Raw genomic sequence first — 23,562 nt, 5'->3', positions numbered from 1 at the left:
ATAATTAAACATTTTTATCAAAAACTTAGTAGTTAAAATGGTAATTTTTTGATAATCTTTTAACATGATGATATCTTACATTTGTTCTTTTATTGAGTTGCTCTTTAGGTAAATCCTTGTAGCAGATAAATGAAGTGTGAACAAAAAGCACTTAGATGTTTTTCATTCTCATGGTCTGAAAAATGGTCTGCAGTCTTGTAACCTCTTAGTTTTATTGATCGCAACCCATCTGACAAGCACAATAATTGCCCAATATGGAAACAAACAATTAATCAGAAGAAGCACCATGTAATGCTGCGTTAAAGGGAATCTATAACCAATAGGCAAGGACTCTTGAGCATTCTGTGATCTAATAATATTGTCTGAAGAATCTAAGTCTTGTAATCTCTACAGAAGTTTGTAGATAAATTGTTGATATAGTGTCTATATCTACAAGCATGGCAGCATGAGAGTTTGAAAAGGATACAAAATGCTCACCATCTTGATAGAAGTGATACAACCATTATTAGAAGGATTTATTGCTGTACATTCTACCTTTGATCTTTGGTTGGTATGCTCACAACACTCTAGTCACTGATCCACCTCCTTTCTCTCTCTCTCTCTCTCTCTCTCTCTCTCTCTCTCTCTCTCTCTCTCGTTCCCCCTTTGGCCCAGCAGGGATCGAATGATGCTGCTCAAACTAGAACAAGATATCCTGGAGTTCATTAATGATGACAAGTAAGGCACGCTCTTCGTAACCACTCGCTTGTATTTAAATATAGCTGCTCTACATCCATTCCTATTTATTTATAGAATGCTGTGGTAACGAGATAAATATGGCAAGCTGTAGTTGATGTTATGAGGCAAGTTTAGGTTAGTATTTCTGAGGTGGACTCTGTTCCTCTGTAACCAGTATGTTTTATTAGACTTGGGTTAAACAATTCATAATGTCTGAAAGCAGTAAATCATCATCTACACATTAAATCCAAATATGTTGCCCCCAGATTTTGAAATCCTGCTTTTCATAAACCTCGAAAATTTTAAGAAAAAAAAATATTTGTGTTATTGGATAATTCTTGTGGAAAATCAAGAAAATAGGTGGTATTTCAGGAATTAAAAAGAAAGACCATCATTAAAGTATTTACCCCTGTTCACTCATTAATCTCAAACAGCTTGGTTAAACATCTATTGAAGTGTTCACAGAATCCCTTAAAATGCTTTACCATTTGTCAATTGTACATACAAGATACATTAAATTTCTTTAAAGTCTCAAAGAAATGGGCACATAATGAGAGCAGGCATAACTGCATTCAACAAAAAGAGAAAAAGATCATTTTAGCAATTAGCAATTCATAACAGTGCAGTGTTGAAATTACTTATGCCCCCAACATCTTTATCCGTGGTTTCCCCTGCAGCAACCAGTATAAGAGGTTTCCCCAGATGACTTCTTATCACCGTATGCTGCTGCACCGCGTGGCTGCCTACTTCGGCATGGACCACAATGTGGATCAGACGGGCAAGGCCGTCATCATCAACAAGACGGGCAACACACGCATGTGAGTGCTCTTCCTGAATTCGGTCCAGGCTTCAGTAGCTACAGTCATGAAGCTTTTAAAAAGTCAGATCTAGATTAATGTTTTTCTAATCCTCATATATGACTGTTATGAATAGAATGCAACTTTTTTTTCCCTGCAGCCCTGAGCAAAGGTTCTCTGAACACATCAAGGATGAACGTAATATGGACTTTCAGAAGAAATTCATCCTTAAGAGAGATGATGCCAGCATGGACAAGGATGATAATCAGGTACGCTGTATGTGGGGTGATGACACTCGTGGAAGAAGCTCCACCTCTAGCTAGGGCGATTGAGATATATTGACAATAACTGTGATATTAAAAAAAGAAATATTGATCATATTATTGATATATATGACAAGATGATATGCGTCAGTGTCACCTTAAAACATCCACAATGGTTTTACTCTCCTCGGCAGGCAGAATTCAGCATATCGTCAGTAGACACTGACCTACCTGAATTAACTTCCTGATCCTCTCTCCACCATACTTACTACTTAATGTTGGTGTGCAGTTCTCTTTTGACCCCATACGTAGTGTTGCATGTTCCTCAACAATTCAACCTTAATCTCATTAGTCCACAAAACATTTTCCCAGTAGTGTTGTGGAGAGTCAAGCTCTTCAGGAATGTTTGATTTGGAGAGCAGCAGCTTCCTCGATGGTGTCCTGCCATGGACACCATGATTCTCCCATATGCAAATCATGGAGCATGAACAGTGATATTAACCAGCTCCAGTGATTCATTTCAGCCTTTAGCTGTTACTCTGGGGTTGTTTTTAACCTCACTGAGCTTTCTATGTTGTGCTTTTGGAATCATCTCAGCTGAATTATTTCTCCTAGGGAGATCGCATCCACATTAAGTCATTTCTATGTATGGACTGTTTGTTTAACAGTAGACTGATGGATATCTACTATTTAAGATGACTTTGTAACCATTTCAAGCTTGATGAAAATCAACTATTCTTGATCTAAAGTCTTCTGAGATCTCGTTCCTGCAAGGACTGGTTCACATTAGGAAATACTTCTTATGAATAGCAAACTCAAAATGTTATTGTTTCCAGGATTGTTGATGTCATTAGCCTTGGGTTTCACATACTTTAGAAAGTTTGAATGATTTATTCAATATTGGCAACAACAATACAATGGTTTGTGTATATTCTTAACAATAAATTGTTTGTTCATTAAATTAAACTTTGATGAAAATCTAACCATATTTTAATATATTATGACAATTTTATATGTAAATGGAGATCATTCCAAAGTGGCCCATTGAACTTTTTTTTTATTACAACTTACATTTTTTTTGATTTGATTGTTTTCCCAAATGTTAGATCCGTGTGCCACTGCAGGACGGACGGCGTAGCAAGTCCATTGAAGAGCGAGAGGAGGAGTATCAGCGAGTACGAGACCGGATCTTTGCCCGAGAAGTAAGTTTTGGACCTGGACAGGGTAACAAACAAATTATCACTAAATCACAATCCATTTCTTATCTATTAGCTGTTATCTCCTCCTCTTTTGACTAGTGGGAGGTCAATATGTCTTGATTAGAGAGAACTTAAAACTTTTAGTAATATAACCCAGTGTTTTCTGCTTGTGACCAGTGATTCCTCATCACAGCGTGCAAGTCTGTTATTTTTTACCATAAGTTTTTAGAGGCCTAAAAAGGTAAAACTATACAGCATATGGTAAGAAAAAAAACAAGAAAATCATAGTGATATTTTCAACAAAGATTCATCTTTCAATTCCTTGCCGAATTCCCCAGCTTGGGAACCACTGCTTCAAGTAACATACAGTAACTTTTCGTAAAGGCTTATGATGTCAAACTTGAAAACACTTCTGAAAGGTTGACTTGCAAAAAATGTGTTACTGGGTGAATGAAGCATTTCATAATGTGCAGGTGTCCTATTTTTTACAGTCCTCTCAAAACGGATACATCAACGACAGCAGGTAAGATGGTGCATCCTCCTGGAGACTCTCTGTACGACTCTCTCCTTTGCAACTATCCCCTTAAGCTACTGTTTCCTTGTTAGGTTTTCCTTATTAGAGGTAGGGGGCCACTGACTAATAAACATAACACACCTTTATATTTATTCTGGCTATAAATCTGACCACCTGGAGTTAACGAAGGTCTGGCAAAATTCACCTTGTGTAACATTTACAAATTTTTAAAAAAGCAATATATTTATTTGATAGTTGTTTTAATCTTCTCATTTTCTGGCAAATGATCTGTATGCATTTGCTAATTTGTCCCTCTATAATATGCCAGATTTTACACCTAACAATTTAACAAAATGTTGCTTTAGGCTGACTCTGATTATGAGGAACAAATGGTCTTTGAGAAAGATTTGTACGTAGTGGGGTTTTTTTTATAGTTAGTGCACACAGCAGTTAAAGCGCGCCTCCATCCTGAGGCACTCTTGCCATAAAGGTTGAAAGATTAGTACACAATATGCTGAGGGAGAGAGAAAGTGTAAGCGTGGGCTTTCCAACAGTTAGTTTCTGCCTAGTGTGCTTTTTTATTTTTCTTATTCTTCTCAGGGGTAAAAGTTAAACACTACTTATGCTTACCCCTACCTCATACCCCTCCTTATCTCATCCCCCCTTAAACCCTCTGCTGTTGTCCAATCCAGTCCTGTAACCCTAGCATTTTCTCCTAATGTTAACCCCAACAGACTTTCCACTGAGGGCTACTGCTCTAGCTCTCAAAAGAGGAGGCAGATCTTTAGGTATTGGGGTGCTGCTGACTTTGACTTGTGTGTTGCCATGCCCATTTTTGAAAGTGATTTGGTGATGACAGTGGTGACTTGTGGTGGTTTTCTTTATATCTTTGCTTGGCGTAGTCGGCTGATTGATGGCTATTCCAGAACTGCACCGTGGGGCTTCCCATGGCCCATGCATGGCTGCTTTGTGGTTTCACCGGGGACTGATTTACCTACTTACCCATCCACTATCAACTACATTTTTATATAAAGTAACTGCATTGCTTTCACAGTAACCTGTTTGTTTTGTGGTTGACTTAGTCTTGTATTATTTTGTTAACATGTCACCTGTTGCATAGTAGCACACAAAAATATCTAAATAGTTCAATCGTAGATAGAATAGAAGCGGGAAATACGAAGCACGAGACTGTAAAGTACAGACTGTGTTATCACGTTTCCATAAGTGCTGCAGCTGACGCTAAATTGCATTGTTTATTAGTCTTCTGACAATTTTACTCAATCAATTCATCCCGCCCCCCAAAAATTTGCACAATTCGTTTACTGAAGCAGCTCATATTCACATTTTATGATACCACTTGTTATTTAGGCGTTTTTCTCTCTTTCAAAATAAATTAAATAAATAATTGCCTAAAAGAATCATTGAAATTGTTGCAAATTTATCAATAGTTTGTAAAAACAAAAAATAGTGTTGTGGTTAATGTGTTCACTGCTTTGTTATCCTTTTTATTTGTGCTTTTTCATCAGAGTTTGACTTGTTATCTAAAATTTAACGATCTAATGATAAAAGTTTGCAGTTTTAATTCTTTAGTCTTTTACATTTAACCTAAAACGTAGGTTCATACCCCATGTCCAGTATTATTAAATAATATATATTAATTTGAATAGTATCAGATGTTAACCTTTTACAGAACGCCATTAAACCTCTTCTCTTACATGAGCCAAAACAATAAGTTCTTCATTGAAACAAGGGTTTAGCATTTAATAAAGACTGAGCGTGATGGAACCACATAACAACAGCCGAGCTTCCCTGCTGCTCCTGTTTGTGCATGTGATGGGCAATGCTGTTGTGAGCAGTGAGTAGAGATGAAATATCATATGACGAACAGCCAGACTGGCCTCTTCTTCCTGCTCCAGCTCATCCTGATCTCATCCTTGTCTGCAGAGGGAAGCGATCCAGTGTGTTGCTGCCTGTTCAAAGAACGGCAGAGCACCCACCCTTCCTCAAAATAGGCTGTGCAGAGAGAGGACTCAAAATAGATTCCTCCATTAATTACAGTCTCTCTGAAATATTTATCAGCCACAGCCACTCACTATCGCTCGGGTTTTACAACCCTTACCACATCCCTGTTCTTGTCATGGAGATTCCCACAGTCAGCCGTACATGTTCTGAATTAATTTTACTCTTGTTCTTTCTACACGGACATGCTCCGTTCATATCCCTCTTCCAGTCCTAAGTAGATGAAAAAAACAAGATTTCACAGCTGACTTTGTGGGTTTTTTTCTCTCCCTGCTGTCTTAATTGCAGAGTCGTAGGTCTGTCTTCATTAAATCGAACACCTGACACGTTTTTCTCTTTTGGTTTTCATCTCTATTTAAATTTGTCATATTCAAGCGCAAGCACTGTGGGACACGTTCAAGTGGAATAACAATATTCTTAATGCTGACATGTCAATGGCAGACCCCAGCTATCATGTGATTGAGGGGTTTCCCCCAGCGTGGAGGTTACGCTCACAGTGTGATCATTGGTTTTCTCGGCAGCTGCCCTTATCCAGGGTGACAGCATCACAACGACCAGTGTGTATACGGCAATATAGTTTAAAGAATCATGGTGGTGAACCAGTGGTAGCGAGTGGTTATTTTGTAGACAGTGTGTGTGTGTGTGAGTCTGAGTGTTGGTGTACATCTGCTCTTCATGTCTGAGTGTTTGTGTACATCTGATGTTGATTTTCAGGTGTAAGTGTGTCTTATTTCTTTCAGTCCTTGTCTTCAATACAATGTCTATTAAGTGCATGTGTTACTGTTTGTCTGTATTCAACATGTATTCGTTTGTATGCAAGTGCCCATTCTGGACGGTCCTTCACATGAATGTTGTCCCCAGTCTTTTGTGTGTTCATTTCATGGATGTTTGTACTCATCTTGTGTCTCTGTAATACCCTCCTACACCCCAGTGTTGCATCCTTTCTCCCTGCATGTGTGTTTTCCCTGTGGATGGGGTTGTTTGTTTGTGTGTGAGTGAATGTGTGTGAGTGAATGTGTTTGTGGTTGTATGTTTAAAATTGGACACAATATTGTTTTGTGGTTTGTTGCCTGATTTGGTATTGTGGTTTCATTAAACTAGACGATATGCATCTGTGTTGAATGCCCAATCCTAAAGCCTGTCAAACTGCGTCTTCTCTACCTGTCGATGACCTCTCCTTGCTCTGCTACCTCCCCCTTAACCTATTTTGTCTAACTGTCTCTATTTTTCTGCTTCAACCCACATTTCTCTCTGCTTCAAATTCTCCTTTGTGCACACCCCCCTCTTTTTTTTCCCCCTACATCTTTGTGTTTGACTTCTTATTCTTCAACCCTGCTCTCTGTAATTTGCACACATCTTTGACTTGCTACCCTCTTACTCACCTCGTTTCAACACTCCCCTCTCTTTATTTTCCCCCTATTCCTGTATCTATCCATTTTGTCCCAATCATTTCACCTCTTTGTGTCTCTCCCCCTCTCTCTCTCTCTCACTCTCTCTGTCTCTCTCTCTTTCCCTCCTCTGTCTTCTCTCAGAGGGAATCGCGAGAGCTCCAGCCGGGCATCTAGCAGTCGTCAAAGCAGCACAGACAGTGACATGAAGTGCCTGGAGCCACGGCCCTGGAGCAGCACCGACTCGGACAGCTCCAACCGCACCCTCCGGCCACCCGTCACTAAGTCCAGCAGCTTCTCTGGCATATCCATCCTTACCAGAGGGGACAGCCTTGGCAGCAACAAAGGTTCACAGGGAAGCTGCAAAGGCTCTCGTTCCGGTAAGGGCTAGAGAGACATCTAGGTCTCGTCACTTGATGTCATTGAGACAAGTGTTGTTATTCTGAATTCAGAAAGAAGAAGCAGAATCTAAATACCACATTTGACAAGCTTAATCTGTCAGTCAAATATTCACACATTCTCATCTGTCAGGCTCTTGGAAGTGGCCAGAATTATTTTTTCTCTATCTGTTAGAATTTTTTTTTACCCTCATTAAATTCTGTGACACCGGTAACTCTTGGCTGCTTGACAGACGATACAGTCCCTGCAGTTTCTGCCGTAGAAATATCCAGAGATGCTTTTGACACTTTACCAGTCATTAGGGAATTTATTTTTCTCTCTTTTGCAGCAAAATATATTCAGTTCTTCATGCATCCTCAAATATAATTCAACCCAACCTTTTTCCAGGAGGAAAATTGTGTTATATTTAGCTTATTTAACAATCACTGAAAGTTCAAACAATCAGAAATCACCTGTATCTATAATCAACATTTAAACTAGAGGCTGGCTTCACCTCTGCTGGGATTTTACAGGACAATAATGAAACCTCCCTCGTAAAATAGATTTTAAGGGAAAGTGTTTTGGGTTCAACATTTTGCCCTGCGCAGAAATTATTTCTGGCATCACTAGGCTTGTCTCTTGTCAGTCCTGATGTATGTCCTCCACCCACAGCCTCCCAGTCCAGCCGTAGCCTGCTTCCCTGCCCATCACAGCCACCACAGCAGCCCCAGCCACCGCCTCAGACTGCCCTGCTGCCCACCCCACAGCAACACCCCATGGGTAACCATATGATTGCTCAGGTAAGCACCTCCACTAGATGCATTTATGTCAATGATATCAGGTAAAATTAAGACACACTTTCAAGGTCAAGGTCAAAACTACAGCTTTAGTGGTCCTCTGTCCACCATCCTCCTCTAATATGGCTAGTTATTAAAATATTGTTGTGCCCAAGGCTGAATCTGGCCATATACAAGGAGAAGGTTATTGAGTTACAATATAAACATTTAAGATGGTCAATAACAACATGTATGGAAGCAGCCAATTCCTGTCTTGTTTCTCTCCAAGTAGTAGTTTTGTATCCATTTTTTTTATTGCTTTTGAATAATATTTCAAAACTAAATTAATTTCCATTACTATCCATCTGTTCATTAACAACTTTTCCTCTGTGTTCTAACCCAAATCTATCCCGTGTCTTCATTTCTCTTTGTTCCTTTCTTTCCTTCTACTGCCTTTTTATTTCCTCCCTGTTCTTGGGGCGTTTATAGCCGGTGGCGTCTCTGCAGCCCTCTCAGCCTGTCTCCTACTCCAGCCCCTCCTGCCCCCAGGTTCTCCTGCCAGTTTCTCCTCCCCAGCAGTACACAATGGTACTGACACCCCTTGGAGCTTCATCTCTTAATATCAATTCAGTTAAACACTGCGTCACTGACACTCTCACACTTCCCACTGAACTAACGCTGTATTTTACTAAAGACTCTTAAGCTCTGTCACCCTGCCCTTATTCAGAACTGTTAGGTATTTAATCACAGTTTCGGAAGAATTATGCTTTTGCTGCTCTGAATCAGTCAAGTATTACTTGAGACTGAAGTCGGGGCAAGAAAGTCTAATGGTGACATATTCTTTTAAAAATGTGTATATATACTGTATATATATATATATGAACCATCCTCCAGCCCCAAAAACCAAAAGAACCTGTACCTAAACTGGATTGGATATTTATATGGAATATGTGACAAAATTAAAATAATTTATGATTCTACTTGACTTAAAATAAATATCTGTGAGCTTTGCTATTAAATTAAATTAAATTAAATTAATGGCATTCACTCCTCAACTTAATCTATAAAAGAATGTATATTTATCCTAATCAGTCAAACGAGCACGTTCTGCCACACGAGCAGTGTTTGTACAGAACCAAAGCTTACTGGAACGCTCAAATGTTTTGAGAAAGCGGAACATTATAATTGTGTCCTAAGTTTTAGCTTGCAATCTAACCACCATTACACCAAGGTATTTTCATTGGTATTGTACGGTATCGACAGATACATTCTTGTTTTTTTGTACTGGAGGCAAAGAGATGTAATTAATATCGATCTTCTAGGGTATTTTTTCGAAATTTCAGTGTCCCTTTAGTTCTCTTGTCTCTTTTGTAAATGTACTGTGCTGGTATTTATTTTTAATCACTCAGCCTTCGGTTTCAACTTGCACTACAATTCCAAAATTTACAAAAGGTACTGATGTAGAGTCACGAACTTCAAATGTTCACTAATGACATCATCCCCCTTCCTCCCAGGGAGAAGAGCTGGCTCCCCAGTTCAGCCAGATGACACTGAGTCGGCAGGGGTCCAGTGAGAACCCTGAGCCTCCCCCTATGTATCAGGCTCCACCCACGGTGCTGTCCCAGCACCCACCTCCTCAGACCGCTTATATCATGGCTACCACGGGTCAGCCTATGCCGCCTCCGTCTGGGTACCAGCCTGCAACTGGACACCCTCACCCCCCACCTCCACCACCACCTCCATCGCAGCCGGTGATGCAGGCTCCACCGCCCCCGCAAGGCTACATGCAGCCCCCTCCACCGCAACAGGTACACCTCTCGCAGGCATCAGGCGTAGGTTAAATATCATTTCTCACATGCCTTTTGCATTGCAAGTTAGACTTGCAAAATTCCAAGGGAATCACACCCAGGGAGAAGCAGAGTGTAAAATGGCAAAATTGTGGCGTGTTCACACATTTAAGCCGTGAGGCACCTGAGCAAAAGGAAGTGTAGCAAATGGATCCCTATTATTCAATTATGAGGAGCAAAGTTGTGTTTTCGCTGCTCCTCTCTTTGCACTGCGCAACAGCTGCAGCAAGTTATTCAGGCCATCAGGGGGAAAGTCAGAAATATCCACATATCTGTTATATTGAAATCTATTTCCCTGTGTGTTGCTCAGAGTTGTCAGTGTCTCTCCCCCCTCCTCACTGTGCCACAGACATTGAAAGAGGTAGTTAGTCATCATGCTTTGGTTTCATTTGTCTCTTTATTTATCAAGCAGTGCCATCGGGTAATCACTTGATTTAGCTGCAAAGGTGTCAGAAGACCAATAACCCCTGTGGTCTTATCAGTGAATGTACGTTAAAGCACCTTTGTCATATTACAAATCCAAACAAAATGGTTAAAAATAGGTTTAGTTTAGGGATGCACGATATGAATTTTTTTCAGCCGATACCGATAACCGTTATTTACCTGCTTCTCATGGCCGATACCGATAACCGCTAATAATTTCACATTTTTGTAATTTAAAAATAAGTTCATAACTGTTGTTTATGCACCCCTGAGGGTAAAAAGGCTCAGATTTAGTGAGCCAAGATGAATTATTTAACATCCCTATCCCTTAACATTCGGCATCCCTATTGTTTACACAACAAAAACAAAGAACAGTTCTGACCCAAGGGTTCTGACTTCAAATTTTCATTAATTTTGAGGAAGGTTTTTCTGTACTTGGTTTTCTTGGAACCTGTGTCCTTGTACTGTACCAATGTCAACATTATCGCCCTCTTTCTTTAGTCTTTCTCTCATTTGTAAAAACGCAAATGCTTTATTCTATTTCTGATTGATCTCTCAGTAATTTAATAAGACCTTGCCTGGAAAGAACCATGTAATTTGGTTCTAATTACAGGCAAAGTTGGATTTTCCATGAAAGAACTCCTCCACTTCAACCCACTTAATCTATGAGCCATTTATTGTATTTGAATGCTACTTAAATTTCCATTTTCCACTCACCTGCTCTGCACTGACTGAAAGGCTAGGTTACAGTTGGTTACAGTAAAATAGCAAATACTTGAAAGTGTAGCTGTCTCTTCTTAAATATCTAGAAAGTTATGGACCCTGTAATATAACATTATAATGTCCAAAATAAATAAAAAGAATATCAAGTTCTTAGAAAAGCGGAAACATTCACCATTCACCATCAAACTTGGTGAGCGACATGATGTGATTCCTGTAAAGTAGTTTGGTCTTCGCACTCGGAGCGCAGTGCGTCACCTTCATGAGCTCCATCTCAGTCATCTTGCCTGTCACATTCTTCCGATTGCGTAGGCGGTGACAATAATGAGTTCTTTCATTCTCTGTCACTCACACACTTCCTCTTCTCCCCCAGGCCTTTGCTTATATCCATAAAGCAGTTGTTACAATCCATTTGGGGAGCGAGAACTAAATTGACCCGGCCATTAAACACCCTTTGGGAGACACTAGGCCCTGTAATGTAGCTCTGTGGCTAAGCTGTAATAGTCGAGTCTGTTTTTTAATAGCTAAAGTTACTCATATTTTTTTAATTGGTATATTGTTGTGTCTTTGTGAAGGGAATCTGGGGTCTTTATAATCTCATTAAAACAGAATATCAATTATAGCATTTAGATTACAAGTGAAATACACTGTACCAGGACCAGACTGACTTTTCAATGGTGGAGCTGATGGATAATTGAGAGCATAGGCGTCATTAGGCCCTGAGGGTCCGAAGGCTGAAGGCCGAAATGTTTAATGAATAGCCCTCAATCTATTCATCTGTCTTTCTTATCCATGAATCAAACCATTGGAAGCTTTTGGGTTCTCTGTGTGTCATGAAAGCAGCTGATCTACTTTGCATCACATGAACATGAGAAACATGTTAAAGAGCCCATCGGTTACTTCTTATTGTTGACATCTGGTGGTTACCAGCGAGCTCATTTTCTGAGCTAAGACCCGAAGTTTGTGGGTATGAGAAGCCTTTTTTAAAAAGAGAAAGAATGAGGGCAGCCAGGAGAGGTTAGAGGAGGTGGAGGAAGAGTTATCTCCTGTTGCTGTAGCAGCACATGAGTCAGGACATGAGAACAAGCTCAGGGTGGTGAAGAAGAGAGCTCTTTAGCTGGTCAGCCTAGATCAGTGGTTCTCCAACATATATGAAAACCAGTATTTCTCAGGCACGATTTATATATGATTATACCTAATAACGCTGATTCCAAGGCGCATCAGTGTGCAATGGAATAGAGACACCAACAGTTTTAAGTGATCCAATAGAGAAAGGGATAACTTGAAAGGGCAACGGAAGCACAAAGAGGAAGGGAAGAGGTTAGATGATATTATGGAAGAGAAATCAACGAATCCACTGATTACACTGCAGCAAATAATAAATAGCAGTAGAGTGTTGGTCTGTGTCTGGCATCCAGTTGTGTTGTTGTTGTTGTTGCCCCATTGGGATGGAATGGTGCGTTAATGATTTGCTGCTGTATAATCTGGTATTGCTTGTGGTGTCTAAGTCCATGTATAAAATAGATTGGTCAATAAGATCAATCAAAACATTTGAGATTTAGTTAGATTCTCATTGGTGCATCCGGATTTCATCCCTTTTGAAGAGTAGGACAGGTGAAGAGAACCGGAGAGGGAAGGAGAGCAGATGAGGAGTTCGACAGACAGGCGAGACATCAAAAGAACAGATGCAGAGTTAACGCAGTTTGTCATAGTTCAAAGTAAGCCCTTGTCACAGAGTCAGAGCAGAAGTTAGTTCAAAATTGAACAAAGCGTTGGGGACGTACAGTCTAGATGTCTGGCCTGAACCTCTCAACTCCTCTCGATGAGGGTTCACTTGAATCAAGTGCATGTTTTCAAAAAGGTTTAAAATAGCAGATCTTAATGTGTGTGATTCATCTTTCTAAACATTTTTTATGTTTTGCTTCTCTTCAGATACAGGTGTCATACTACCCCCCTGGTCAATACCCCAGCTCAGGCCAGCAGTACCGTGTGCCCCAGCCCATGTCTCACCAGGTGTCTTATCCTGCCCAGCGCACACAACCTATGCCTCAGCCCACACAGCAGTCAGGTCAGTACATTGTGCTGCGTCGCACGTGTGTACAGTGCTCAACTATCATATTAACCCTAAGTCTATATTGTTGAATGGATAGACAAGGATTACTAATGATAAAATCATTAAATGTACACAGGTAATGTTCACTTGATTTTAAAAGTCTTTGTATCTCAGCGATCCCAAAAAAAAAACCTGCTAAATCATACTCCATCTCAAGTCTACCAGGTGAAAGGTTGATGTTAAACAACTTTGGTCCTGCATTGTTCTGCCAAGTCAAATATGCTCTGTCCAAAATAGAGCTCTTTTCTCTTTCCTGGAAAAACCCTTGACAGATTTATCTTTCGGTCGCTTTCGAGCGGGGTCTGTGAAGGTGTGCTGTTTGTTTATACAGTAAGTGACAACAGAAAAATGTTGACAAACTAAATGGACTCTGGCTCATGGCGGGGCGCTCCCAAAACGTCATGGTTCATGAACACTGCGGACAGTGCGACCTTGCATTAATCCAACTTTGCTGCCTGGTTTGGAAAAGGGTTTTGTGATGACAAAGTTTGTTTTTTTTACTTCAAAAAACATGAGCAGTGTGAAATAAGCCCCTTCTGAATTGAAATAATTAACTTTCTCCGATCCCTTTGTTTGAGCTGGTGATTGTTGAAACATAATTGGTGTGCAGCCTGAGTAACTCTGAGCAAATACTCCTGTATTGTATCATCATTCATTTTTAAAATGCTATTAAAAGTCTTTTATGAAAAGGGGGACATTGTGTTGACTGTATTTACCAAAGCATAGTTCAAAGCTAACCCAGATTAGTTTTTTTCTTTGTCTTCCAGTTACCCTTAATTTGCCCGTTGGGTATAAGGATTAGCTCCTTCACAAATAAGTGAATAAGTCGACTCTTCTTCTGTTTTCTCCTTGAAGGCAACAGCTCAGCAACAGTTTTGCTCCCTCCTATCGTTCCTCTCCTGTCTTAAATATCCTTCCTAAACATTCTCTGTCTGTTGTCGTCAGGTCTCCAGACGATGATGCCCAGCCAGCAGCCGAGCTACCAGAGCATGATGGGTGTGCAGCAGCCCCAAAACCCTGGTCTGCTCAATTCCCAGAGGGCAGGCATGGGAGGACAGATGCAAAGCATAATGGTCCAGTACCCACAGATGCCATCATATCAGGTATGGGTGGTTTCAAGTCACCTGTGTGGTATAACATGCCATTTGGCCTTTGAGCCTTATCCTTAAGATTCGAGCCCCATAACTGTCCATACAAATCTCATCAAGTTCAACAGCTCCATCTGGTGCACATTTATATTGATTATATTTATTTTCTTAAGAGTCAGACAAAGTTAACTGACTTTGTGTTGCTTTGCTCATTTATCTTCATTCTCTTCAGTACAGTAGTAATATACTCAATAACTTTTCCAGATACTTTTTCCAAATGCTCCAGCAGAACAACATGACAATGTAAACATCTAGCACGTCTAATGTTATAATCCCTCCGTTAGTCTCGTCTTTATTTCTCCTTCCTTTTTTCAATTTTGGCAGGAGTGAGGAAAACCCAACAATTAATTCTACCTTTTTTCGTAAATGCCGTCTTCTCTGTTGATACTTGACCTTTCCCCCAGGTGCCCGTGGGAAACGAGAATCAGCAGGTGGTGCAGCAGCAGTACCAGCAGCAGGTGATGGTACCAGTCAGCCAGTCTGTCCAGGGGCCCATGCCTGTCTACTACAGTGTTATCACACCCACACAGCAGAATAGCACAAGGTGAATATGATCATATCATATTTGTATAAAACAGTTTTAAAATTGTATTTTAAAATATGTTATATTTATTCAGCCTTATGTGAAAGTGTGTCATGCATTTGATATAACAATACGATGAAGTTGTATGGGCTCATTCCTTCATATCGATGGAATATGTGTGGGTTTTTTTTCTCAAGCTCTAAATACTTGAACTTTGCTTGGATTTTTGTAAATGAAGTTGCAATTTTTTTTTATAGTAGCTCATGATTAGAACCAATAATTTGTTTGTTTTTTTTAGTTTTACTTTTCGTGTTTGCATCCTTCAGACCAACATGAAATTTAACCTCTGCTGAGATAGATTCTTACAGACAACTGCTAAACACTGACACTTGACTGCATTAGTAATTCTTTTCATTAATCTTCTTTCTGTGTGTGTCTGTGCTAAAGCCCGTCAGTCAGTTATCTGCAGCCCCCCAGCAATGAGCAGTATCAAATCACACAGTCACCATCCCCCTGCAACCCTCAGCAGTTGCAGCAGCAATATTCAGGTGAGACCTTTTTTTTTTAAGATGTCATTTTATGTAATGTAATTTGTGGGCGTTATTCTGTCAAACAAACATCTGTAGTATCTATCATGTAGGTGACATCCGTAACACTTGTCTTTAGATGTTATTCAAAATCAAACCAAGTTAAGACTGCTGCAAAGTTGGTGTTGCTCACCAAAACCCCCTTTTTACACTTGAGAAAAAGAAGTTAACCAACAAATTGGATGACTAAGAAGTCAACCAACAACCAGATTTAATGAGCCATTCGCAGTTTTACTGTACCGGCCGTGTGTACTTAGACTTGCATGGCTTAATCTTTGAGACAAGCATATGCTACTGGCAGGATCAACCAGGTTGTTGGTTGACCAGAAGTCAACCAACAACAACAAGACTAACTTGTCAAGAACTGCCACTGAACGTGGTGATCAGACAGGGACCACTGTGTCCGATGTAAAGTCAAGTGTTCTCTATACCTAGAAACCCTGCGGTGACTAATAGTAGAGTGGCAACTGTCCTTTACAAAATTAGGTGAAAGGTTTTCAGGTAAAAGTTCAGACTGAGGTTGAACTTAGAAATCAATGTCCTTTTAAAAGGGTCATGTTTGAAGAAATCAGGGCATTTGACCTTAATTAAACAGATCCAAGTGATAGTGTTATCCTTTCAACCTCTGCGGTGCAGTTTGTGTATGGTGTGTGTATGATTATTCTTATTAATAAATAGACTCTTCTTTGTTTGTCATTTGTTCTAAAATTGAGCCACAGAAAAATGCCCGTGTGAATCCTCCGACTCTGGCTATTAAAAGTCTCCTAACAAAAAACTATTCATAGCAACGTCCTTTCAATTATTCCTGAAAGTAATGGTTAGTGGGCTCATTTACTTCTACCATTTTCTTCACACTCTAGCTTTGCGACGAATCAAATATAAATGTTTCATCTTTATACTTTGATTTGAAATATTTGGTCTTTGAAAATAAAAACAAGAAGAAAAAGGGCTCGGAGCTTAACTTGGTGAAATGCGACCGTGTCGAGTCAGTATTGTTAAATTTCCTCAGGCTCTAAAAAAAGAACCGAACCACCTGTTGAATTACACGTGGGCTTGTCTCTCTGCTTCTCTCTTTACGCTTCCTCAGGAGTTCCCCCTCCTGGGCCTGGGGTGATGGTCATGCAGCTCAGCGTCCCCAATGGGCCACAGCCTTCCCAGAATCCTCCTCTGGTCCAGTGGAACCCATGCAAATACTATAGCATAGAGCAGAGACCCGGCAAGCCAGGAGAGCTCTACAAACCTGACAACACTCCACAGGTACACACACACACACACACACACTTACACAGATCTGCTCAGTCCGTGGGCTAAATCCCTTGTAAGCGAATAAGAACCTCATGAATCCAGATTCCAACACCTACCTTCATTCATTCATTCTACATGCTTTGATTATCAGCCTGTTGACCCCCTAGTGGTCAACTGTGATACTGCTGGACTGTAAAAGATGCTTTATATCAGCTGTTAGGTGAAATTACAGTCTGTCATTGGAGTGAAGATGAGAAGGTTATCGCTCGATCAGCATCATGGGGCTCACATGTTTCAGTATTTCATGTTTAATTTTTTTTGTCTCTCTGTTTCCAGGCCAGTACCCAGCTGACAAGTCCCCTGGCCTCCCCCACTCAGTCTCCCACCCCATCTCCCTCTGGCAGTGTCAGCAGCGTCTGTCCAGGCCTCGGACCATTACCCCTCATTTCCCAGTTTCCCCGGCCTGGAGGACCAGCCCAAGGTACAGTTGGCCGAGAAAAGTGAAGGGTTTAACACATGCAGACGTATTGTACATAGATACAACAAATACTTTAGCAAAAAACCTTCCAGTAAACATTTCTGCAGCCACACAACTGAGACCGAGAAGTGAGGAAAATGTATGCAAATGTTTAAATGTAATCAGTGACCATGCGAATGACACACAAGCAGTCGGAAAGCACAGCTACAAACGGGTGATGTTTAAAGAAAAAATCATAAATTGCAAAAAGTGTGTGACCAATTATAGCAAATACAGAAAGACAGTTTTTCCACGAAACTATGATATATTGGCTGCAAGATCAGTGTTCAGAGTCTAGTTTAATCTGTGTACAACTTGTGTGATCCGCTGATGTTTGCGTTCATAACCATTGTGGTGCATTTCCTGCCAAAAAAGTAAAATAAACATGACAGCCAAAACAACAAAAACAGAATAATAACAGCAGGATTTTTTGAAGTAAACAAAAAAAAAAGGTCTGATGTAACTGTGTCCTGCTCAGACACATGGGCCCTCTCACCCTTTTCCACCGCAGCCCGATAAACCTTTATCAGGCGACGTTGGGCCCAAAGCCACTTTAGCTTCACCTCACCTCACCACAGCTGGTTCACATGACTGGCACTTCGTGGCCCGGTCGAAAGTCTGGCGGCCACACGTGGCGTTAACTCGTCCCTGTCCTCTGACCTATATTTACACTTGGCCACAACACCTGATAAATCCACCTGCTATTTGGAAAGAGCGATTTCTCTTACAAACACAGTCTTGCATCAGACGGTGACCACCGCTGTAATATCACCGTGCACGTCTTTATTGCATTTTAGCCAAATTACCACAATGGAAAAATACTGTAGTAGTGAGCTGCATTAGGCCCTTTCACCACTTGTCTTCCAGATTTGTGTGAATAAAATCTTGAATCTTTTGAAAATCTTTTTGCAGGTAAATAAATCCACCGTCCATCGCCTTCCTTTCTCTTCCCTTCTCTCGACCTCGTTGGCCTGGTTAGAAGAAGTTGGAGAGGGTGTGGCGATGAGCTTCACTTTCTCTCTTCTGGAGCAATCAAATGCTAACTTCTTTTTTTTTTAAGGATTGAGCATTTTAATTTTAACTTTTACAATTGAAATTGTACAGGTGATGGGCGCTACTCTCTGCTGGGGCAGCCTCTCCAATACAGCCTCTGTCCGCCAGCCCTCCTACATGGCCAGTCCTCCTACAGCTCCCATCAGGTAAGTACTGACCGGCCTCCACACTCAATCCTTACTGACAGGTGGTGATTATTGACTCTTAAGGTATTTTTGATATCAACCTTCCAGTCTAATAAGACTTATCAGAGTAATCAAAAATTCTGCACTTAAAAAAATGTTTTTTCAGAAGTGGAAACTCAAAATGCTCTGCACAAATTGACATTAGTTCTAATGCAAGAACACGTGAAGTTTTTTCTACAGTTGGTCAAACTGTGGAAACAATTGTCTAAATTCTCCACAGAATCTTATTTCTGTAAATGAAGAGCAGTCAGAACTCTTTTTGTGTCTTAGTCATAAAATCTGGGCTCTGTGGAGAGGTATTAATTTTCTTCTTTACAGCGTGTTGTGTAACCAAGAGTTGAAATGACGTAGCAGCCATTTTTAAACGGAAGCCATAATAAACAGTAAGCTGACCGTCACTCCCCCTCTGGCGTCACTCTTCCTCTGCCCACTAGTGAGCAGTATTTTGTAACTGTCTGCGTCTCCTCTGATTGCGTATACCCCCATCTAGTGTAGTGTCATATTACTGCACTGTGATAACAAGCCTAAAAGTATCTGTGTCACTGTGTTCAAGGGCCAAGGAGTAATGAAACACGGGGCGCGAGGAAAGAAACAAACACTCAAGTCTGCATCAACAGACCTCGGCACCACTGATGTTGGTAAGTCCGAGATGCATCAGCACGGACCAGCCGTTAGATAATTTTTTCTTACAGGTGTTGTCATAAACTCTCACACATGGTGTTGATCAAGTACGTGAAGAGACAACACCAGAGGGCATAGGATGCAGCACCACTATATTGCTGTAGTCAGCCTTATTTTGTTTTTGGGGGCCTGTTTGTTGTTTTCCTCACAAACTTCACCATCTGGCGTGGAGGTCGTTAAATAAACATCGGGCTGTTGTGAGCAAACTGACTTCTGCTCGCAGCGCTGCGTTCAAATGTTGTTCAACAGCCATTGTAAACGAGCCAAATTGGATTTCCTTTAGAGCATCCTGTTGGCCTCGGCGTCACGCACAAAGAAATTCCCCCGAGCGCTGCACACTGCAGAAAGTCTTTAGCTGAAACAGATGAATAGACATGCCTCTGTTCACAGGTGCCTCAAGTCTTGACAGATAAAACTGTCATCTCTGCCAACATCCGGTGTCTCTCTCTGACTCTTTTTCTCTTGTCCAGTGGTGAGCCGAGTACTGGAGGTAACGGACCTGCCAGAGGGGATCTCACGTCCAGAGGCCGAGAAGCTCTTCAACCAGCTGTCGATGTGCGGTGCCAAGATCCAGTGGCTGAAGGAGCCACCTGGGGGCCGGGGGGGAGCGGTGGGCTGCGGCCCCTGTCCCGGCGCCGGTCTGTCGGGGCCTGGTGCCTGTGTGGGAGCCGGAGGAGTGAAGGGTGACGGCGGCGACCCAGCTCACCTCTACACGGTGGTGGCGGTGTTCCCCAGCACCATGGCCGCCCAGAGTGCTTCCTTCAAACTCAACAACAGCGGAGCCAGCCTCTTTAAACTGAGGGCAGCCAAAAAGAACTATGACCTGCGTGTGCTCGAGAGAGCCAGTTCTCAGTGAGAGGAGACGAGAGGGGGAGGAAAGGAAGGAAGGAAGTGAAAGAGACCGAAAGGAAGGAAGGAAGAAAGAGAGACTTTTGGTGGATTGGTGGAACAGGAAGGAGGACTGAGGGGGGACTGCTCTTAGTGTACAATTAAAAATCGGAAAGAAAAAAAAACTTGACTTCATTGTATAAAAGGGAAGAAGGTGTGAATTATGAGGTGGCTGGTGATTGGTTGCAAATATGATTTTGTTGTTTGTTTTTACTCATTGTTATTGTTTTGTATTTATATAGCAGAAGAGCACACAAGACACGTGAGCATGTGTTTCACTGTTGCCGTCGAGTGTGTGCCGCCGTTACATGAAAAACATGCGATGCCACACGCGTGCTCACATCCCAGGAGACACGGACACACAAACACAGGCAACAGGGTCACGTAGCACATAACAAGAACACACTGGACAGTCGACCTCAGTCAAACCTCTTCCTCCTCCTCCTCCTCCTCCTCTTTCTGCCCCCACCCTATCTCCTTCCTCAGCTCCCCGTCAACCAGCCGTCTCTTGATCTCACATATTTATACATTTTCATACGCACAGTTGCTCTCTCTCCGCTCCCCCCTCCCTCGTAACTCCTCCCTCTTCTCTTGCCATGTCTCATGCAGCCTCCGACCTTCCTCTGCTCCTCTCATGTCCTCTCTGCTCTCTCTCTCTCTCTTCTCTCTTCTCTCTCTCTCTCTCTCTCTCTCTCTCTCTCTCTCTCTCTCTCCTCTCTTGCTTTCTGTTTGCCTTACTGCTGGTGTGGGTTTCTGTATTGCGCTGTTTTTTTTGTTTTGTTTTTCTGAGAAGTTTTTTTTTTTCCTTTTTTGTTTTTTGGGGTTCAATATATTTATATAAGTGATGTAAGGAATAAAAGAAATCTATATATTCAGTGATTTTTCTTTCTTTCCCCTGAGTGACAAAGTTTAGGCCTTCCTTTATCCTTTACTCCTCCCCCTCTTCATCCCCTTCTCCTCTTCTTCTACCCTCTACCTCACTTCCTCTGCCCCCCCCCCCCCTCACCCTGACGCCCCCCCACTGTGTTTGAGTTTTTTGTTGACAGCTGTGCAGAAAGTATCAGAAGAAGTAGTAAAAGTGCACAATGATTGCATATGTCTACTGTAAATTTTATTTAATCTGTTATTTTTTTGTTTGTTTTTAAAAATATAAAAGTCGAGAAAAAAATCTATCGGAAACATCTGCTGTGTCGTGTGGTTCCTTGTTTTGACTTTACTGGAGCTTTACTCCGAGAACGGAGCTGCAGACGCCGCCATCATGTCAGGGATGATCATGATAATAATAATAATACATTTTATTTAAAGGCGCTCAAGGACACCGTACAGGGAAAGACAAAGAATACCACTCCAAAAACAACAAGAAACAAGGCAGAGCAATTGGCATCAAGTGGAATAGGCAGTTTTAAACAGATGTGATTTGAGTTGCAATTTGAAATGGGGGAATGAATCGATTTTTCTAAGTTTGGGTGGTAATGAATTCCAGAGGCGGGGCGCAGAGCGGCTGAATGCTCTGCTCCCCATGGTGGTGAGACGGGCGGAGGGGACAGACAGGTGTTTGGAGGAAGAGGATCAGAGGGAGCGGGTGGGAGTGGGGCCCTGGAGGAGATCAGACAGATATGGGGCGGCGAGGTTGTGGATGACCTTGAATGTAATCAGGAGTACTTAGAATTGGATACGGAACTGGACTGGGAGCCAGTGGAGCTGTTGGAGGACAGGAGTGATGTGGTGGATGGAGGGGGTTGGAGCTGTGATGCGGGCAGCTGAATTCTGGACCATTTGAAGTTTATGGAGGGATTTGTGAGGGAGGCCGATGAGGAGAGAGCTACAGTAATCCAGACGGGAAGTGACGAGACTGTGGACAAGGATGGCGGCAGTGTGGGGGGTAAGGGAGGGGCGGAGGCGATTGATGTTTCGTAGGTGGAAGTAGGCAGACCGGGTAATGTTATTGATGTGGGGTTGAAAGGATAGTGTGCTGTCAAGGATGACACCCTGGGGGGAGGGTGAAACGGAGGAGTTATCAATAGTGAGAGGAAAAACTGTCGGTGGATTTGGTGCCAATGAGGAGAACCTTTGTTTTATTACTGTTTAATTTGAGGAAGTTCTGGGTGAACCAGGTTTTTATTTCAGAGATGCAATCAGTAAGGGAGGTGGGCGGGAGAGTGGACGAGGGTTTGGAGGAAAGGTAGAGCTGGGTGTCATCGGCATAACAGTGGAAATGAATGTTAAATTTGCGGAAGATATTGCCGAGGTTAATGATGAAGAGTAGGGGCCCCAGGACAGAGCCCTGGGGCACACCTGAAGTGACGGAGGGGGGAGTGTGTGTGTGTGTGTGTGTGTGTGTGTGTGTGTGTGTGTGTGTGTGTGTGTGTGTGTGTGTGTGTGTGTGTGTGTGTGTGTGTGTGTGTGTGTGTGTGTGTGTGTGCGCGTGGGCGGGCGTTGTGTGTGTGTGTGTGTGTGTGTGTGTGTGTGTGTGTGTGGGTGTGTGGGTGGGTGTGTGGGTGTGTGTGTGGGTGTGTGCGTGTGGTGTGTGTGTGGGTGTGTTTGTCGTGGGTGTGTGCAGTATTCTACAAGTTCTCTTCACTGAGTGAGGAACCAGACGCAGAGCACTCTGTTTGTTTTACTTCTCAGCTGGGAAAAGCTTCTCAGCTTTTTAAGTGCTCAGCTGTCCCAAACAGTCACATGGATGCACACACACACACACACACACACACAGAGTCAGGGCTGCAGGGATGGGCCGGGGCGGCCTGCTAGCATTACTCATCCCAATCTCCCACCTGTTGGAGCCTCATTTGGAAAGTTGAGCAACAAAAGGAACGACAAGGCCGGTAGAAAAAGCTGGAAAGAGTCGTCGTCCCCCCCCCAGCAGTTGACAGCACTATCAGAACTCCGTCACTTTAAAAGAAGTGGAAGTCAAGTTGTTTTTTACGGTCAGTTGATGTTGTTTATGCATGTGCATGCATCCAGAAAAGAAAATGATCTGCCCTCCCTTAGTTGTTCTCTTAACCCTTCAACTAATACTTGCTGGGCAGTGGCAGAGTGCTGTGTGTCGCTGGATGTTTCCTCACCCGTGTGTTCCAACGCGTGGAGCAGCCCGAGAGGGGGCAAATGCTCGAAGCCCCTCTGTAGGTGCAGTGGACGTTTATCTTGTACCGAGTGACAAGTGAGTACTGCTTTAAACTTTAGCAACGGTCAAGGTTGCCTCCCCAGAGCAGACCTCAGTGTCCACGGCATCTTGGAAACAACTGCAACTCTGTTCACTGGTTTGTCTGAAGTCAAAGAAATCAATCAGCGGGCAAAACGCCTGAAGAAGAGGCCGGTCGTTCTTTAATCGTGAACGGAGGCCAAACAGAAATTATTGAACACCTGCAAGGGAACTGAATCCTTTTTTCCAGAAACAGAGGGGACGCCGGTGTGTTCTCCGTCTCCGGTGACATCTGCTGGTCGAAAATCTCCCCGACACCTGGAAGAGCAGCGCCTCGGCCGACCAAACAGCATGGCTCATTACGACCCGTGAGTTCCCGTTCATTCTGCACATGGACTGAAACTCTCTTGACAAATTCCCCCCTCTGCGGCGGGATTAA

At 42.3% G+C, this 23,562-nt stretch overlaps 2 protein-coding genes across 19 annotated transcripts in view; both read left to right on the top strand.

Moving 5' to 3' along the window:
* The window catches only part of LOC118309071 (R3H domain-containing protein 2), a 43,269-nt gene extending 22,109 nt beyond the window's left edge, over positions 1-21,160 (top strand). For 4 of the 18 annotated variants that reach the window (XM_035630701.2, XM_035630700.2, XM_035630698.2 and 1 more), the window contains 19 exons: positions 655-717; positions 1,395-1,535; positions 1,675-1,783; positions 2,884-2,979; positions 3,450-3,499; positions 4,225-4,278; positions 7,042-7,277; positions 7,948-8,075; positions 8,541-8,639; positions 9,566-9,883; positions 12,974-13,109; positions 14,100-14,257; positions 14,707-14,846; positions 15,273-15,373; positions 16,500-16,669; positions 16,994-17,138; positions 18,279-18,373; positions 18,966-19,050; positions 19,564-21,160. In XM_035630701.2, coding sequence (XP_035486594.1) covers positions 655-717; positions 1,395-1,535; positions 1,675-1,783; positions 2,884-2,979; positions 3,450-3,499; positions 4,225-4,278; positions 7,042-7,277; positions 7,948-8,075; positions 8,541-8,639; positions 9,566-9,883; positions 12,974-13,109; positions 14,100-14,257; positions 14,707-14,846; positions 15,273-15,373; positions 16,500-16,669; positions 16,994-17,138; positions 18,279-18,373; positions 18,966-19,050; positions 19,564-19,949 — 2,710 coding nt within the window. In that variant the 3' untranslated portion in view covers positions 19,950-21,160. The remainder of the gene's footprint in view (positions 1-654; positions 718-1,394; positions 1,536-1,674; positions 1,784-2,883; positions 2,980-3,449; positions 3,500-4,224; positions 4,279-7,041; positions 7,278-7,947; positions 8,076-8,540; positions 8,640-9,565; positions 9,884-12,973; positions 13,110-14,099; positions 14,258-14,706; positions 14,847-15,272; positions 15,374-16,499; positions 16,670-16,993; positions 17,139-18,278; positions 18,374-18,965; positions 19,051-19,563) is intronic. The other 14 variants (XM_035630702.2, XM_035630703.2, XM_035630716.2 and 11 more) reach the window with 14 other exon arrangements.
* A 1,594-nt stretch (positions 21,161-22,754) lies between these two features.
* Positions 22,755-23,562, top strand: part of LOC118309439 (SH3 and cysteine-rich domain-containing protein 3-like) — an 8,139-nt gene continuing 7,331 nt past the window's right edge. The window contains exons 1-2 of the mRNA XM_035631562.2: positions 22,755-22,908; positions 23,374-23,491. Coding sequence (XP_035487455.2) covers positions 23,475-23,491 — 17 coding nt within the window. The 5' untranslated portion in view covers positions 22,755-22,908; positions 23,374-23,474. The remainder of the gene's footprint in view (positions 22,909-23,373; positions 23,492-23,562) is intronic.

The sequence above is a fragment of the Scophthalmus maximus genome, chromosome 6 (genome assembly GCF_022379125.1).
Source record: "Scophthalmus maximus strain ysfricsl-2021 chromosome 6, ASM2237912v1, whole genome shotgun sequence".
Classification (NCBI taxonomy): Eukaryota; Metazoa; Chordata; class Actinopteri; order Pleuronectiformes; family Scophthalmidae; genus Scophthalmus; species Scophthalmus maximus.
This window is presented reverse-complemented; position numbering and strand designations above follow the sequence as displayed.